At 56.6% G+C, this 17,888-nt stretch overlaps 2 protein-coding genes across 3 annotated transcripts in view; one reads left to right on the forward strand and one right to left on the reverse strand.

Annotated features, from left to right (window-relative positions):
* Positions 1-8,789, reverse strand: part of PDZD7 (PDZ domain containing 7) — a 19,197-nt gene extending 10,408 nt beyond the window's left edge. The window contains 6 exon segments of the mRNA XM_040486919.1: positions 962-1,295; positions 1,530-1,706; positions 2,260-2,434; positions 2,740-2,880; positions 7,646-8,037; positions 8,695-8,789. Coding sequence (XP_040342853.1) covers positions 962-1,295; positions 1,530-1,706; positions 2,260-2,434; positions 2,740-2,880; positions 7,646-7,871 — 1,053 coding nt within the window. The 5' untranslated portion in view covers positions 7,872-8,037; positions 8,695-8,789.
* Positions 8,790-8,987: 198 nt separating this feature from the next.
* Positions 8,988-17,336, forward strand: SFXN3 (sideroflexin 3). 2 transcript variants are annotated; one of them, XM_040486207.1, is made up of 11 exons: positions 8,988-9,192; positions 11,434-11,597; positions 12,264-12,434; positions 12,783-12,881; positions 13,257-13,332; positions 13,503-13,588; positions 13,850-13,977; positions 14,159-14,208; positions 15,045-15,094; positions 15,575-15,622; positions 15,888-17,335. In XM_040486207.1, the coding sequence occupies exons 2-11, from the start codon at positions 11,437-11,439 to the stop codon at positions 15,982-15,984; spliced, it is 966 nt and encodes a 321-aa protein (XP_040342141.1). In that variant the 5' UTR covers positions 8,988-9,192; positions 11,434-11,436; the 3' UTR covers positions 15,985-17,335. The 2 variants fall into 2 exon arrangements, with proteins under 2 accessions (XP_040342141.1, XP_040342142.1); XM_040486208.1 differs by lacking the exon at positions 8,988-9,192 and adding an exon at positions 9,931-10,193 and having other exon boundaries at positions 15,888-17,336.
* The last annotated feature ends 552 nt before the right edge of the window (positions 17,337-17,888 follow it).

A 17,888-nucleotide genomic window follows, 5' to 3' on the forward strand; every position in this document is an offset into this window, starting at 1 on the left:
GAAGGGGGAGTGATGGGACAGGAGTAAACTTTTCAACCCCCTTTCTCTCTCTCCTCCAAGTTCATCATGCTCTAGACAAACAAGCTGCTTTATTTCTCAACATGCCACACTCCTCTGTACCTCAGAGCCTGGTACTTGCTGTTCCTTCTGCCTTGATTCTCTTCCTTCAACTCATCTTCTGGCCAGCTCCTCCCTCTTCGGGTGTCACTTCCCCAGAGAGACCTGCCCTGACAGCTCTGGCTAAAAGGGCCTTCCCAAATTACCCCTCCCACCTCTCTGTTAATTACAGTGTAGCACTTGTCACAGTTGGCCCGCATCTAGTGTGTCCGTCTCCCCCGAGGAGCAGAGACCTTGCCTGTCTTGTTCACCGTGGCAGCCCCGGTACCTGTCATAGTGGCCATCATGTAGAACGTACTCGAAAATGTTCAGTGGATGAATGAGGGGCAGAGCGGGAGAGAGGAGGAGTGTTTGGGGTCATGTGAGAGGAAGGAAAGGGAGAAACGGGATGGGGGGGGGGATCGTGGGATGGGAAATAAGGTTGCAGAAGTAGAGGAATGGCAGAGGAGGCCCTGAAGGGCAATGTGGGTGAAAGCTTGGGAAAGGGAAGAGAGCGGGGCAGGGGCTGGGACTGGGCACTAGCCGAGAGCGAGACGTCACCTCCTCTGGAGACAGAGTGAGACAGACCTGATCCTCAGGCAAGTGTGAGACCCACATGAATAATGAATGCAGGTGCCTCCCCTGAAATCCAATCTCTGGCCCCAGCCCAGCCTCTTTGCCCTGTGCCCACGTCCTGCCCAAAGCCACAGCTACCACCCCACCCTCTGGGTGGGACATTTTCTCCTTTCAGCCCAGGTCCTCCACCACTCATGTGAAGGGGCACTGCCCTAGGCATCTGAAGAGCAGGACTGGACCCAGGCCCTGCTACTGACCAGCTGAGTAATGGACTGGGATTCCTGAGTTACTCTGCCTCTCTGAGCCTCAGTTTCTTCTTCTGCGAAATAGGGACGAGCGCAATGCCTGCCCTCCCTCTCCGATGGCTATGGTAAAACCATAGACTGTAGAGCGATGGGCATAATGATGTACTAGAGCGGTCGGGGAAGTCCTTCCTATAGTCTGGCCTCTCCCTGATACCCACAGTCCTGCCCACCTTGATGGTCAGCATGATGTGTGTTTGGCCCTTCAGCACCTCCACGGCCTGGCTGTGGCTGATGTCGTCGAACCTGACGCCGTTGGCCGCCAGGACCTGGTCCCCCACCTTGATGCCATTCTCCTCGGCCAGCCCACCGCGGTCCACTCTGGGGTCAGACAGGAGGCGGTCTGGTCGGCTGCCTAGCCTGCCCTCTCTCACCCTAGTCCAGACTCTCTTCACTCGGATACAGGGATGCCCCAGCCAAACTCCTTGGCTCTCCTTCCGGAGCCCCCCACCCCTCTCCAGACCCCACCCCTGACCCAGGCCCTCCTTTGGACATGTCCTTGGCCAGGCCTCGCTTGTTGATCCCCGCCCACTGCATGCCCCGCCCAGCCCTCACTTGGACACATAGATGCCCAGGCCGAACTCCTTGCCCCCGCGGATGTTGAAGCCCAGACAGAAGTCATCTGACGTGGTGTACAGGTGGACGATGCGCCGCACGCCATCCTCCGAGCCGCTGTCAGACGGCGTTGATCGGCACTTCTCCACCACCAGCCGCCGGTTCACCACATCCACCCTGGGACAACAGCAAGGGGCCCTCGACCGGGGCCCCCCATCCACCACCACCCCCCCCCCTCCTCCCAGCATCCTTGACAACCGCACGGGAAAGGAGAGGTTGCCTTGGGGGACTCCCCAGCCCAGAGACGTTCAGTGGGATGTAGATTTCGCCAAATTTGGAAAACGACCTGGATCTCCTCTTTTTACGGAGCAGCAGCTCCATGTGCCCGTTTCCAACTCCCTACAAGAGCCCTGAGGGGGAGATGCTGTTACCACCCCCAGGCTCACAGCAGAGGCCTGGCGGTGTTGGGGGCAGGGCCGCTGGCCTCTGGGATAGCAGGGTTGGGAGGAGGGCTGGGGAGAGACACGGCCTTGTCTTATTTCAAGGTCAGGCCTTGGGTTCCCTGTGTTTCCGGTGCCCTGGGTGGAGGGAAGAGCAGAAGCCATACTAGTCAAGTTCCACGCAGAGCCCTGTGACCTCGGCCTCTCCTGCGGCGGGGGTGGGGGTGGGGGTGGGGGAGGGGGGCTGGATGGGGAGGGGAAAAGCCAGGGCTGGGGCCAGGCGTTCTCACCACGTGGTCTTCTCTTTGGAGAATTTGATGCCCGGCACTCGGCCCATGCGCCTCACCATCATGTGCAGGCGGCTGCTGCCAGTCAGCACCTTCACGGCGCTGCCCATGGTGGTGCTCTCCAGGCTCAGCCCATTCACCTCCGTGATCTTGTCCCCCACGCACAGGCCGGCCCGCTCTGCACCAGGGGAGGGGCGTGGCTGGCAGGGCACACTTGGGAGAAGTCCTCCAGGGTGAAGCTAAGCCTCCCGCCACCACACAAGGCTCCCTGGGGTAAAACTTCTTCTGTGAAATTGGGGATCCCCGGGTGAGGTCTGAGTAGTCCTTATGAGACTAGGGACCTGTCCATTAGCCCACTCCACCCTGGGAGGGGGCCCCATGTCCCCATTGGATCGGGCCCTCCAAAGCTGAGGACCCTTTCCTCCCATCCCTGATAAGAGCACCATCCTAAGCCAGAACCTCGCTCCTGGGAGCCCTGCTCACCTGCACTGCTCCCCTCCTCCACCTTGCTGACGAAGATGCCCAGGCCATGCTCCGAGCCGCCCCGCACACTGAAACCCAGTCTCCCTGCTGGACTCTTCTCCACCCGGACCGCATGGATGATGTCGCTCTCATCACTGTTGGCTGTGTGGTGGTGTGGGTGGGAGGGACATAGGCATGACTCCCATGTCCTTTCTGGGCACAGAGGGCCCCTGGGTTTCCCAGGTTGGGGCCTGCAAAGGCTGGGTTTCTAGGCAAAGATACCTAAAGCTCTAAGGCCTGAGGGCAGCCAATTTCTGAGTTCCCTATTGGTGGTTTTGAGGCCATGGGCCAGGGAGAGTGTGGGAATAGGCAGGACAGGACCCCACAGTAGAAGCCACTGTTCTCCTTCCCTTATATAGGTGTGTGTGCGTATGTGTGTGCGCGCGTGCTCGTGTGTGCAGGTGTGTGTGTGTTTCTAATGCTTACTCAGCTTCTCACACCCACAGGCCTGAGATAGGACAAATTCCTAAAAATCCTGTCACTCTGAGAGTCAGATGGATAGAGAAGAGGTTCAAGATTCCATTCGATAGGGCAGAGTTGAGCAAATTTGGGCTCTTCAGCTTGCACAGAAATGAGTATGCTAATCTTCAAACAGTTGAAGAGCTATTCTGTGAAAGGCATTAGATGTTTTTGTTTGTGTAACCCAGAGGACAGAACCAAGCCCGAGATAGAGGCTATCTATCTAAAACCTTCAGCTGTCAGACAATGGAATGAGTTTTGGAGAGATAATGAGTTCCCCATCTTTGGAGGCATACAAGCTGACCCCTGATAAATCCCTGTCTGGGATATTGTGGACGGATCCCCGAGGCTCCTTCTATCTCTTCAACTCTGTGATTCTGGAGGTAAGGGCTCTAGGAGCTACTTGACTATATGTGGAGAGAAACCCAAAACACCACTATGTTGCAGCATGTGCCCAGAGCTCAGAGGGGTCCTCTCCATCAGTGCTGGGGAAAGTCAGGGGAGCAGGGTCCCTAGGGGCTGGAGCTGTCAGGGAAAATGATTTGGAAGACTGAGATGAGTGGGATTTGGTTGGAGGGGGGGAGCAGAAAGGGAGGGCACTAATGAAGAAGGGGATGGAGTGAGTAAAGGCACTGCGGTGGGTCCTTGAGAAGGCCTTTGGTTAGAGAAAAATAAGAAGACTGCAGAGGGAAGCTAGGTCTCAGGTGAGAAGGTGAGAAGACGAGATTTCCTCTTGAACAAGGCTTACTCTAGAGGTGTTTGTGGGGGACAAATCTGTCTCTCTGTCTCTCTCTCTCTCTCTCTCTCTCTCTCTCTCTCTCTCTCTCTCTGTGATCTAAGAGAAATCAGGTTACAATACATGAGCAGAACAGCTCAGGAAGAAATCTCCAAGGGCAGCCTGTGGGCATGGATGGTGTAGGACAGAGATGTGCGATATTCTAAGGCTTCCTGGCTGTTTCTGACTGTATAGGTCTCAACCCAGCCAAGGAGTCTATTGCTTTCCTGCCCCGCAACCCTCTTTCTTCTCAGGCCCTCCCTGGGGCCTTCCTAGGGCCCTGAGCCAGGGGGATGCCACACTGGGGTTTTGAGCATAGGAGCTTGGGGCCTCTGAGGATGGAAACTTCTCTACCTCCACTACCCTAGCCTGGGCCACCGACCTCTCCCTCTAGGCACTCACAGCCTCCTCACTGTCTCCCCACCTCCATTCTTGCCTCGTTTAGACCATTCTCTACAGTGGCCAGAGCCAGCTTTTACAGTAGACTGCTTATTGAGAACTTCAATGCCTGCTCCGGCTTCTAGAAGGAACTCCGCAGCCCCCCATGCCCGGTAAGGCCCTCCATGGGCTGTCCTCTGCCCACCTCCCTACCCTCACCTCTGGCCACCATCCCTAGCCTCACTGAGCTTTGGCCAAGCTGACCTCCTTCCTGTTCCTCTCATGGGCCAATCATTTCAGTGTTCCCTCGATCCTTGATACTCTTGTCCAGACTTTTGTAAAGCCAGCATCTATTCTGCAGCCCCTCCTGGCTCAGACACCGCTTTCTCGGAGAAGCCTTCCTGGACTACCCTACCTGAAGAAGTCCCTTCCCTTCTTCCCAGATGGTCTCTATTAGAGCGGTTCTCAAAGCATGCTCCCCAGACCAACAGCAGCAGCGGCACCCAGGAACTTATTCAAAAAATACGTATACCTGGGGCACCTGGCTAGCTCTGTTGGTACGACATGCAACTCTTGGTCTTGGGGTTACGAGTTCGAGCCCCAGGTTGGGTATAGAGATCACTTCAAAATAAAGTCTTAAAAAATTACATAACAACAATGTGTGCTCTTGCTCTTCGCTGCAGACACAATGAATCAGAAGCTCTGGGTGTAGGACCCAGCAACTTGTCTTTTAACAAGCCCCCCCACCCCAGGCAATTCTGATGTATTCCAAAGTTTGAGAACCGCTACTCTGTCGTACCATCCAAATTAGTACCTCCAAGATTCTTACCATCCTTTCTCATTATTTGCTTACTCATATGTTATTTATTCATATACTGATTATTCATATTTTATTGTCTGTCTCCTTCCACTAGATTGTAAACTCAATCGTGGTAGGGACTTTGTAATTCTTTTCTGCCAATATATCTCCAATGTGTTGCGCAGCACTTGATATCTGCTAAGTCTTTTTTGAATGAGTAGAAGAATAAAGGGATGAATGAGTGAATAGACCAATGAACAAGGAGAGTGAAGAGAAAGGGCTGGTTTGGATTAGAGGATGCATTTCCTTTGGGACCAGCTGAGTTTGCGGAGCTGGTGGGAACCCGTGGGGGTGAGGTGGGTAGCAGTTTCTCCCTTCCCACTGTCTCTCCCTTATCAGCTATTTTAGGCCTCTGGAATGGTGTGAATAGTAACAAGGGGGAGAGGTTCCAGGCTTCGGTGAATTGGGAGATGTTTGTGCTCAGGCAGAGGGGGAAGATTCTGGGTTCAGAGCTTCCCAGCCCAGACAGGGTAGGGGCTGGCAGGTCAGAGCAATGCCCCAGTCCTCCCATTGCTGGGAGACCCTGCTCTCGGCTGCACCAGGGCTCTAGGGTGAGGCAGAAAGAGAGAGCAATCCTGGAACTTCTGCAAGAGGATCTTTAGCAGGACAGTGGACGGAGCTGTTACATCGTAGCTGGGCATGGTGTGCGTGGTTGTGAAGGGCAGGTAAAACATAGTTATTTTAATACAATGGGACTTACAAGGGTCCTGCCCCAGTGCCTTCCCTGTCCCCTACCATGTCTCCTAGCTCCTCTGAGGACTTCTGCTCCATGACCCGAATGACAGTGCTGACCCTCAGCAGTGCCCTACAGCTCACCTAGGGGTGAGGCCCATCATAGTAGATGACGGGGGTGGGCATGCTGGGCCACTGAGGCAGGAAAGCCTGCTGCCTGAGCAACATGGCTATCCCTGCCCCAGTGGCCCAGGGAGGAGAACAGAGATGCCCAGCTGGGTCAGAGGGGAGGAAGAGGGTCTGAAAAGCCCACTCTGGGATCCAGCCAGGGGAGTTCTGCTCGCTGAGAGACAAAGGGGGAGCTGGAGACATTTATGGCATCTGGCCCGCAGAGAGCCCAACCCCAGGGGGGGTCCCCATTCCCCATGGGCATTCAAGGTCCTGCCTTACTCACTAGCTCTGTGTCGCCACACATCTGTCACTGCAGCCTGGCTGTCTCCTAATTGCATCCCCCCCCCCCCCCGCAACTTGTTTTCCACTTCCAGCCTTGTCTGGGATACCTCTACCCCAGCAGCGGCTGTTCTCATTGCTCTATCTCTAAGCTCTGCTACCCTGTAAATTTCTGGAAGGTGACGATTGATCTTTATTTTTCTCTAGGTCCCCTACAGGACCTAAGCAGGGCTGGTATAGAACAGGAGTGCAATGAAACAGCATTGAGCAACTACAGAAGATTAGGTACACCCTGATTAGGTACCAGGGCTCAGTCCTGGGGCTCCCTTCCTGACCCTCAACCCTCCTCTTCTCCCCACTTTTTGGAACATTTGCTGCTCTACCTCTATTTCTTTTCTTCTGCATCTGAAATCTTTTATTATTATTATTATTATTATTATTATTATTATTATTATTTACTTGTTTTTTAATAATTTTTTTTAACGTTTATTTGTTTTTGAGACAGAGAGAGACAGAGCATGAACAGGGGAGGGGCAGAGAGAGAGGGAGACACAGAATCTGAAACAGGCTCCAGGCTCTGAGCTGTCAGCACAGAGCCTGACGCGGGGCTCGAACTCACGGACCGTGAGATCATGACCTGAGCCGAAGTCGGACGCTTAACCGACCAAGCCACCCAGGCGCCCCTATTATTTACTTATTTGAAATCATCTGTATACACACAATGGGGCTTGAACTCATGACCTGAGATCAAGAGTCGCACGCTCTCCTGAATGAACTGGTCAGGGGCCTCTGCACCTGAAATCTTAAATTCTGTCTGCTCAGTTGGGCACTGACTCCTCACAGCCCCGCACTGAGCTGGTCACACAATGGGCTGGTTGATGGGGTTATATCATTCTCTATCCTGCCCCCACCAAAGGCATACACAAAGGGATTGGAGAAAGGCAGAGTCCATAGGATGGAGGGGCCAATTCAGTACCCTATCTTGCTCACTTGGGGGCTAGCATACCACACACACACTTTTCCGTGCCTCCGGGCTCCTATCTCCCACCTCTGACCTCTCTACAGCCCTGCAACACTAAAGGATTGGCCTAAACATAAGGAAAGGGTTTTTAAGGTAGAGTATAAGGGTAAACAGAGACCCTCCACCTCCCACATCCTTAAGACTCCCATCTCTTGGGTTCCTCCACCCGTATTGGCTCTGCCTCCTCCTACTTAGTGCTGCTGCCCCTTACCCCCACCCTTAGCTCCCGGCCCAAGCTGGGCCCCGCCCCCACCTTCGATGGGAGAGTTGATGAGGATGACACGGCCCATGGGCGATGAGGCTCGGATTCCGCGGGGGGGCCCATTCAACAGCCGCTGCTGCTGCTTCCTCAGCAGGTATCGCGTTGCGGAGCCCGAGTCGCTGCCCAGGTGGCCTCGGGAGGAGAGGGAGCTCAGAGAGCCCGAGCTTAGGTCTCCAAGGCCCAGTGGGTCGAAGCCCACCGCAAAACTGTGCGCCATTGTGGCTAGACTGGGGCGGCGCCCTACAGGTCCAGAAAGAATCTGCTAGCCCTGGAGCAAAGGGCCCCGCGTGCCCCGGGCTCCATGAGCCTTCCGTGCGGGACTGGGGTCTCAGGGACCGGGAGCCCCCCACCTCCGTTGCCTCACAGCAGTGTGCGCTCCAGGCCTGCGGAGGGAGAGCAGGGGTTGGGACAAGGGTGTGAATGTTGCCCTTGCTGCCTCCCAGAACTTCCACCCCTCGCCCTGATTTGAGCTTCCTGCCCTCCCATGCCCTAGGGCCCTCACGTCTCCCACCCCTGGCCCAGTCCAGGCACCATCGTGGATTTTCGGAGTCATTTCTACAACGCCAGTGGGAACCTCTCATTCACCCCTCATTCCTGCTCTCAGCTGAGTCATCCACCCCAGTGACCAGTTCTCAGTAGAGGCTGAGAGAGTGGAGATGGATTCTTGCGGGCCCTAGGGTTTCAAGCGGTGTGAGAGAAAGTGGGGGCAGGACCAGTCACTGCACGCCTTGCCTTGTGTTTGTGGGCAGGGGGCTCATGTCTCGAGGCAGGGCGTCAGGACCTGGGACAGCTGCAGCCAATGGCCCCGGAGATTTCCCGACCGCCACAGATCCCTTGGCTCCAGGCTGCTGTCCCTCCCACCCCCTCTCCCGTCGAAAGGGGTTGCCTCAACGTCTCCCAGGCTTGCGGGGAGGACCTGCTGGCTAGAGTCCCACAACATCGCGCCCCAAACCCGGGGCTAAGTCCCCCAGAGCAGCTCTGGGACTCAGAACGCAGCATGCCACCCTCGGCCCCCACCTCTTGAGCTTGGCCCCCCTCACCTGCTTGCTGGTGCGGCGGCCGCCGGCCTCGCCAGCCGGTGGGCGCGGGCGCGAGCTCTTGCAGCGTCCGGGGAACCCCGCCCACGCTCCGCCTAGCTGCTGGAACGGGGCTGGCCTACGTAGCCCCGGGCTCCCATTGGCTGCGAGGGCCGCCAGTCACTCTCTCCGCCCCCTGTTTCGGGCGCTCGGGTCAGGCGTTCGTCACCTGGGCTGAGACCCCCTGCAGTTCGAGTTCTGCTGCCCCTCCACGCCCCCACGAATTTAGGGTTTGGGTCACGCCTCGCCCCCTCCCGCTACCGGCTCAGCGCAGGGGAGCCCAGAACCGCGTCTTCTCCAGGCCAAGCTAGATGCTAGGGCTCGCAATTGTCACCCCTTCGCGTCACCTGTGAGGCCTCAGTGAAGGAATGTCACCTGGGCAGTGGGGGCGTGAGCATGCGGTGGGCAGGAGCGTGGGCTGGAGCCTGGGCGTGCGGCAGGCGTGCCCTGTAAGGTGACTGGGTGAGTTGTGAAGTATATGTGTGGGTGGGGGGGGGGGGGGGGGGGGGGTGTGTCTGAGTGTTGACTTCTTTCTCATGCGTCTTCCTTCTATGTCACAACGTGTCTCTCTGGCCCCTCAGTTCTGGAAAGGGGACAGAGTGGATCACTGGTTCCAGGACACTAGGGGGAGGAAGAATCTTTCTGAGCCACTTGCTTGATGCAGACAGAGCTACCTTGAGCCTTCTTCCCCTACACCTCCCAGGGCAGGGACTGGGGCTAGGTCTGTGGTGCCGGGATAGGGATCGGGGACGTAAGGAAACTGGGACCTAGTGGAGCTAGGTAAGGAGGGGGCTGGAGGAGGAAAAGGGTGGGGACATAGAAGGGCCACAGGCACGAGCGGAACGAGATTGTGGAGGACTGCGAATGCCCAAGTGCTGTGAGAAGAGCTTGTGGGAACTGGGGTAGGAGCCCAGGGGGCCAAGTAGGCAAAGGCCACTGCCAAGGCGGCCATCTAGTAAACAACCCAGGCGGTAACCCGAGTCCCTCCGGGCGCGCCATCAGAGGATGGCCCCTCCACGCCGCCAGCCTTCGTCCTGCGCCCAGGGAGCCTTTGCCCTGGGCACCTAGACGCGTTGCTGCCGAAGCCGGGTGCCTCCCGAGGCCAGTCAGGGGACTGCAAGCAAAGGGGGCAGCGCCCACGGCTCCTCCCCTCCTCTCTAGGCCTGGGGACGGGCCAGAACCTATTTCCCGAGCCCTGATTGGCTTTGGGAGGCGGCGTAGAGCCAGCTCCCTGCAGCCGGGGCTGGGGGCGTCGCCCCAAATGGCACCCACCGCCCCCAGGCTCTGCCAATCCCTGGGCACGCCCGGCGGACGCGCGGGGGTTGCCCCCGCCCCTCCTGCCTGTCAGCGTCACGCGTGACGTTACGCGTGATGGGTTGGGGGGGCGGAGGCAGGGGCGACGCGCCGAGAGAAAGGCGGGTCCGGGAGCTGCAGAGGCCAGAAGCCCAGGAGCTCAGCAAAGCGTGAGTGCTGGCTGTCCGGGGCGGGGTTCGCGGGGTTCAGGGGAGTAGGAGGTTGAGGGCTGAGAGGGAGGGAAGCCTGCCTTGGGTGTGCTCTCTGTCCTACCCGGATTCAGTATCTTCGGTTCTAGGGAGGTGCTTGGGGCACGAGGGGAGGTTGGCTGGTGGGAGTAATGTCAGGGTGGGGCCTTATGTGGTCACACATTCCCGTGTCTGCAGTTGATGGATATGGGGGGTGTGTGTGTGCGCGTGTGTGTGAGTGTGCAAGTAACGGTCTTTGTGGGCTAGTGTATGCAGTGCGTGTCCGCCGTTTGTATATCTGTGTAGGGCATGTACGTATCTTTGTATGTGGGTATGTGAGTGTGAGTTTGTGAGAGAGGGGAGGGTGTCTCCTCCAGTGCGGGAGGAAGTGCGGTTGGAGAGGATTAGTCATATTGTAGGATTTTGCCTAACACAGCCAGCCGGCTGCTTCAAGCTTTCTTCTTGGTACTGGGTGGAGAGGGCACTTACTGACTCCTCCTTTCTAGACGTAGGTGGCTTGGGGAGAGATGGATGGGTGTCTGTGCCAGCCCTGCCCAGCTGGGGAACAAGGAGGGCCTTGGGCCATTCAGTGTGGGTCGAGAAAAATGCCCCTGGAGAGGGGGACTTGTGCATGACTGCGAGCACGCATGCTTGGCTGGCATCAGAGTCCCCTATTTGAGATCTGGAATAGATAAGCCCTGAAGTAGCCAGTGAGCCCTTGTTCTCCTCCAATCAGGGGCTGGGGTGTGGGACGGCTTATGCCATCTTCCCAGACAGCCTTGGGGGTTTGTATCTAGGTCTTAAGGCAGCTGGGCCCTGAAGCTGACCTGAGCATGCCTGTATAACGCATATAATACACACTTTTGTGCACACAGAGCACAAGAGTAGCTGCATAGGATTAGTTGCTGCTGTTGCATCAACCATACACGTGTAAATCTCACTGATGAAAAGCTGCACAAGGCCAGGGTGCAAAAGAGATCTGTTTTTTCTGGTTCTGTTTTCCCCTGCCCCCTCCTCCAATGGCTGCAGGTCTCTGAGCCAGGGCCTTGCCTGGAAAACAACTCCTCCCCCCAACCGTTGCTTACCTATCTGGAGTCACCTTGAGCTCTAGAAGGGGTTGGTGACAGGCCCAGGGACCAGGGCAGAGCCGCCAGAGGCTCCCGCAGGTAGAGCTCTTGGACTCCCTCCTTGGAGTCCTCCGATCCTGATCTTTGCTCTGCAGAAAATGGGGGAGTTGCCCTTAGATATCAATATCCAGGAACCTCGCTGGGACCAAAGCACTTTCCTGGGCAGAGCCCGGCACTTCTTCACCGTTACTGACCCCCGAAATCTGCTGCTGTCTGGAGCACAGCTGGAAGCTTCCCGGAACATCGTGCAGAACTACAGGTAGCCCGCTGCCCCGTCCGAATGAGACCCTGGGGTACTCATTCCCTGCCATTAATATGGTACCTTTTGCATCTATCTCCTCAAGTTTGAGAGTGACCTTGTCCCACTCCTTGACCCCCTTACTCCCTAGGTCTATATGTTGGAATCACAGGCACCTATGGCACAGCGCTTCAACCCAGAGAATTTCAGGGTGTTTGGGTTGAGGAGGTGGCGTTGATATTTGTGGGTGGGGGGGCTGCTGTATGTTTCGCAACCCTCCACAGGGTCCTGTCCCACTGCTAGGCCCACCCTCTTCAAGGACAGATGGGGCTCAAAGTTGAGTCCCAAGGAGATAGGAGAGCACCCCCTCGTCCCCAAGAGGAAATACCCTTGAGACGCCCCCAGCCATTTTTGACCCACTGGAAACTACCATTACCCATGACCAGGCATTTAGGCAGAAACAGAAGGGGACCCTTCTTTATGTGGCTAGAAGGAAAATGGAAATAGGAGCCCCTCTGCCCTTCTGGAAGATTTGACTCCCCCAGAGACAAGGAGCTCCTTTATTCTGAGACTCAGGGCCAAAGTTCCTGGTCCTCTGGCCAGACTTTCCCTGAGCTAAGTGGTCAGGGCTGGTGGGGGCAGATCTGCCCCTAGAATTGCCTGTCTGTTCCCTGACATTCTCTGCAGGGCCGGCGTGGTGACGCCAGGGCTCACTGAGGACCAGCTGTGGAGGGCCAAGTATGTGTACGATTCTGCTTTCCATCCGGACACGGGGGAGAAGGTGGTCCTGATTGGCCGTATGTCAGCCCAGGTGCCCATGAACATGACCATCACTGGCTGCATGCTCACCTTCTACAGGCAGGTCCTGCCCCGTGTGTCCCCTCCCCGAGCACTCTGTCCAAGCTAGAGTGTAGCCTGATGGCTAGGTGAGGCCAGTTTGGGCAGAAAATAGTGGGTGAATGAGAGCTTGTGTTAGAATCCCTCACATTCCTCAGAACTCAGCCCCAGGGCTCCTCCCACCCCAGAGACAAGTGTATGTGGCCGTGTCAGTGGGGAGGGTCGTGCAGAGGTCACCGAAGCAAGTTCTAAGGTCATCAGCTGGGTCCCTCCTGAGGGTTTGGGAATAACCTTTAGGGTTTCTTTATTAGGGTTTGAGGATAAGGGACACTGTAGCAGGAGCAGCAGTAAGTGTCTCTATTCCCTCAGGAAGACCCCGACCGTGGTGTTCTGGCAGTGGGTGAATCAGTCCTTCAATGCTGTTGTTAATTACTCCAATCGCAGCGGCGACGCTCCCATCACTGTGGGGTGAGAGCTCATCCCCTCACCGGGACTCCTCCCCCCCCCCACTCTCTCCCTGCCCTGGCCTCCCCAGGCCTACCATTGCTCCCTCTTGTCTGCTCCTGTTTCTGAGTGCTCCTGCAGCCAGTGACTCAACTCCCTCCCCTCAGCCCGCCCCTCTCCCCACTCTCCTGGCCTGAGGGCTTGGGGTCCTCTTGCCTGTGCTAAGGGAGGCCCTGTCTGAGGGATTGGAGCTTCCAGGCAAGTCTATGCTCTAGCAGGGGAGGAATTTCTCTGCCCGTCACGCCTCGCGTATTGAGGATTTAGACGTGTCCCTGAAGGAAAGAACCACACACTGGACTGTTCACCTCCAGCCTTGTGTCCTGCCTCTTCCACCCACAGGCAGCTGGGAACAGCTTATGTGAGTGCCACCACTGGGGCCGTGGCCACAGCCCTGGGACTCAAATCCCTCACCAAGGTAAATGCCCCCCCCCCCCCGTTGTACTGCCCCCTCACTCACCCTTGATCTGTCTCCCTCTTCCCCATCGCTCGTCCACACCAACCTACAGGCTCCCCACGTCCCTCCCCAGAGTTCCTCGCCACTCCATGGCCCTTAGGACCACTAAATGATATATTTCCTCCCCCCAGCACCTGCCCCCCCTGGTGGGCAGATTTGTCCCCTTTGCAGCTGTGGCAGCTGCCAACTGTATCAACATCCCCCTGATGAGGCAGAGGTGAGTGGCTCCAGCTCCTGGCATGAAGGCCCAGCGTGCAGGTAGGCACATCATCCCGTCATGCCGACTGGCCCATGGTGGGGACCGTCCTCTCCCTCTCCAAACAGAAGCTTCTGGGCACAGTCTCAGTCTGACTCTGGGATCCTAGAATGATATCTGAATCTGTGATATCTGACGGGACCCCAGGGAATAGCTGCCCGTGAGGGCAGTGCAGGTAGGATGTGGGCCTGTGATCTGACCCCCACCCCCTTCCCTTTTCAGGGAACTGCAGGTGGGCATCCCAGTGACTGATGAGGAAGGTCAGAGACTTGGCCACTCAGTGGCCGCTGCCAAGCAGGGAATCTTCCAGGTGGTGATATCGAGAATCTGCATGGCCATTCCTGCCATGGGTGAGGCAGGGGTGCCTGGGTGGGGCACAGGAGGCTCTAAGAGAACGGGGTGCATTCTCCAGGGGTGTTGAGCACCCCCCGGGGGAGTGGGAAGAGTTGTGAAGGGGATCCACCCCTCCTCACGATCCTGCCTTTCATTCCACTAACTCTTACCTCCTCTTCTGCCCTGCTCTCCCTGCAGCCATCCCCCCGGTGATCATGGACACTCTGGAGAAGAAAGACTTCCTAAAGGTAGGCCACACCCACCTTTCCCACCCTGGAAGAGGTGACGGCTGGGAGCAGAAGTGACCAGTCCCCAACCCTCTTTCCAGCTTGGCCCAGGAGTCTGAGACTTGCTCCCTGTTGGCCCCACCCCTGGGCTGCCCCCTCCACCTTCATTCATTCATTCAGCAGGAAGGAAGCGGGCTGGGGTGAAGGAACACTGAGGGAGCAGGAGGAGAAGATAAGGAAAGGAAGGAAATGGTTTCTGTCCTGAAGAGAGCTGGTATCACTCCAGAGGCCTCTTGACACACACGGGGATGGACCACCACCATCACACTGGCCACTATATTCATGCTGTCACCTACCGACAACAATGAGACACACAGGCTCACACACGCACGAACAGAACAGAGAAGGCACAGGACTACAAGTTCATTTATTGAAATCATTTATTCACCAATTTATCTTGAGCACCAGCTGTGCCCACTGGAGGAACCGAACGCTGGTCCCTGTGGCTGGAGGGAATGGAGAAGGGCGTGCAGAACAGGAAAGGGACAGATTCATGCAAGCTACTGGGACGGGAGCGGAGTGTTAGAGGAGGCTTCCTGAAGAAAGCAGCTCCTGGAGGAAGTGCGGAACCAATCCTGTGAGGGGAGAGTGGGTGAAGGGACACTAGGGAGGGTGTCGCAAGTAGGCGTGGCTGGACTGGAGGCTGGTGATTTGGAAATTCCAAGCCTGTTATGGTCTTGGGAGAAAGAAAAGACTCAAAGGCAGGGTTGGTGGGATAGAGCTGTGGTAGGGGAAATGCGGTAGGGACTAGGGGAGGAGGGGACACAAGCCATCCCGTTGCCTCTGTCTCCCTGCAGCGTCGCCCCTGGCTGGGAGCGCCCCTGCAGGTGGGACTGGTGGGCTTCTGGTAAGTGTGTGGGGACTTAGCTAGGGTGTGTGGGAGTGCCCTTTCCCTGGTGGATGTGGGTGGGTATTTGCTGATTTTAAGATGTTTATGTACATCATTCATTCATCCATTCAGCTGGTAGGGCTCGTAGACACTTGTAGGGCGTGTTGTGTGTGTTGGCAGGTGATCGCCACCCTTGAAGGTCAACAGTCTAGTTTAAGACATTCTAGTCTTTGTGTACAAGAGGGAAGCATGGAAATATACCTTTTGGTATCATCCAGGAGTTTCATGCACGTTTAATTTCTGATTCAGGCACTCACTGGCTGTGGACCTCTGGGTCATTGCCCTGGAGGCTCTTTCCTTAGCCAGAACCTGATGTCGGCGTTGGCCTTCATCAATCTCTACCCCTAGGGGCTGTCTCCAGGGATGGGGTGGGAGGCAGGGAGGCAACAACCATAGGTCAAAACTTCACAAACCTTCCCAACACTCTTGTCCCCCCAGCCTGGTATTTGCCACCCCCTTGTGCTGTGCCCTCTTCCCCCAGAGAAGGTAAGTGCTGCCCCCGGGCTTGGTTGGGGGCTCTGAACAGGTCTCCGCATCTCTGGAAGCCACTGACCTTAGGGTCCTTTAGTGTGTTCCAGGAGGAGGCTTGGCAGACACTAGACTTATTCTGGGGGTTGGGGACTTGATGGTGAGCTGGCCCTTCCGGCAGTTGAAGGAGACTGTCCGGCCTGGGAGGAGCGGTGGGGAGCCCTTAGGCTGAGGCAGGTCGGGTTGAGGGGATCCTCAGCCTGCTTGTGCTGTTCTGTTGCAGCTCCTTACATGTGAGCAGGCTGGAGCCGGAGCTGAGAGCTCGGGTCCGTGAGCAGAACCCCAGCATCGAAGTGGTCTACTACAACAAGGGGCTTTGAGGGAGGGTCAGCCCCTGGACCCCTCCCTCACCTCCTTGGGCTGCTGCTGTGGTGGAGCCTTGCCATCCCTGCCACTTGCCCCTCTTCCTGGTACCGGGCGGGCGGGCGGGGGCTTGGTGGGGAAGCAGCCATTGAGACCAGCAATCCATAGGCTGAGAGGTGCCCCCGTTAAGCCTTTTTCTCTCCTCTCTGGTTTCAAAGAGCAGGGCCACATAACCCCCTTCTCCTGTGCTCCTATGTCGATGTATGTACACACATGATACGTGTGTACGTGTGTGTGTACGTGCTGTCCTAGAAGCTAGGAACGGACGTGCTGTCCTAGGATGTCCTGATAATCTGGCTTCTCCTCTCGGCCTCTTGCCACCTGTCAGCCAGCCAGGCTGCAGGACTTCCCTGCCTAAACAGTTCCACTGGCCAAGTCATTTCTGACAGCACCTCGAGGGCCCCTTCTGGACAACAGGAGTAGCTAGGATCTCTGAACAGAGACTGAGGGATACTAGCAGGCCAAACGGGCCCGACTCCTTCCGACTTTTGCTTCCTGGCTCCCAGGAACCGGGCTGGCAGAGAAAGACATATCAGGGTAAGGGAGACGGGGAGTTTGTGCACCCCCCCCCCCACATCCTGAAAGAGCTCATTTCCTCTCCTCTCCTCTGTCAGAACAAAGGGGTGGCATCCTGTACCACTCTCGCCATCCTCCCATCGCCCCCACACTGCAGTGTGGACATCTTTAGGTACATTCTTAGGAGTTCTTGGTCTGCTCTGACATCATAAACTCAAATCTACACCGATAGTCCCAACCCAAACCAAAAAGCCATGGAGGCAGAGCAAACATTCCCCCTTTAAGAGCTCCCAGCGCCCCCTCTTGCAGAGGGACACAGCTGTGGGAATGGTGCTTAACCTCAGATACCACAGGTGTCTGAGTGGAGACAACTAGCACACCCCCAAGGGCAACTAGGCCCCGAGTGTACGATCTTAAGACAGGAAATTCTGTGTTCTCTTGACTCTTGTTAGACATTCAGCAGAACCCTGACCTTAGCTCCTCTTTTTTGAGGCTTGGCCCTGCTCCCACCTCCACTCCCACCCCCATCTCCCAAGAGGAAGAAGGGCCCAGGCATCCATAGCTGGTCCAAAGGGCAGGTAGGCTTGGGAATGGAATGTATGGTGTTACACTCACAGGATACAGAGCTTGACCTTGACTCCAACTCCCATGAGCTCTAGCTGAAGCAGTGGGTGGTGCGGACGAAGGCCCCAGTGGGATCCTCTAAGAGCATTTTTGTGCTCCCCCAACTATCTGCCACCAGTGACTAAAACTATGATGCCATTGTTACTCAATAAACTAAAAACCGATCTACTTCTTGATCTTCACTTGATTCTGCGTCCTGAGTGCTCAGGAAGAACCAGTCTCCTGCCTTCAGCTTTCCCTCCCCCACAAAATCTAGGTTCTAGCTCTTCCCTCCCTTCTGTATGGAGCCTCAGCCCCCAGCAGAGGGCACTCTGAGATTAGAAAATCAGTCCTCCATCAGCACCTAGAGTGCTAACTAAGGGGATGTAGATGCCTTCTATTCCCTTTGCAGATAGAGTCCTGGCTTCATTTCATTCTTGGCTAGGAAGGCTGATCCCACCTACCTACCAGCTCAGGCTCTGGGCTTCTTGGTTCCCTTCAGGCATTTGGCATGGGTTGGTGGGCCTCTGGTTCCCAGGGAAGCCTCTGGAGAGAGGAAGGCTAGGGACTGTCCAGCTCCATCAGAGAGAAGTTAGGGCACCAGCACACCCTCCATACCCCTCCATGCCCCCACCAGCACAGCACAGGAACAAGCCTGGCAGGGACCATTTGCTAGTTAGCACCCCTCCCCCCCCCCCCATCAGGACCCTCCACTCCCTCCTTGTGTAACCCTTCCCAACCC

The sequence above is a fragment of the Herpailurus yagouaroundi genome, unplaced genomic scaffold (assembly GCF_014898765.1).
Source record: "Herpailurus yagouaroundi ecotype Mexico unplaced genomic scaffold, PumYag 163, whole genome shotgun sequence".
In the NCBI taxonomy this organism is placed as follows: Eukaryota; Metazoa; Chordata; class Mammalia; order Carnivora; family Felidae; genus Herpailurus; species Herpailurus yagouaroundi.

Bases quoted from the DNA above. Each gene is read 5' to 3' on its own strand.
- SFXN3 (XM_040486207.1), top strand. From the start codon at position 11,437: ATGGGGGAGTTGCCCTTAGATATCAATATCCAGGAACCTCGCTGGGAC. The intron at 11,598-12,263 runs GTAGCCCGCTGC...CATTCTCTGCAG, and splicing joins AACATCGTGCAGAACTACAG to GGCCGGCGTGGTGACGCCAG. The intron at 12,882-13,256 runs GTGAGAGCTCAT...TTCCACCCACAG, and splicing joins GACGCTCCCATCACTGTGGG to GCAGCTGGGAACAGCTTATG.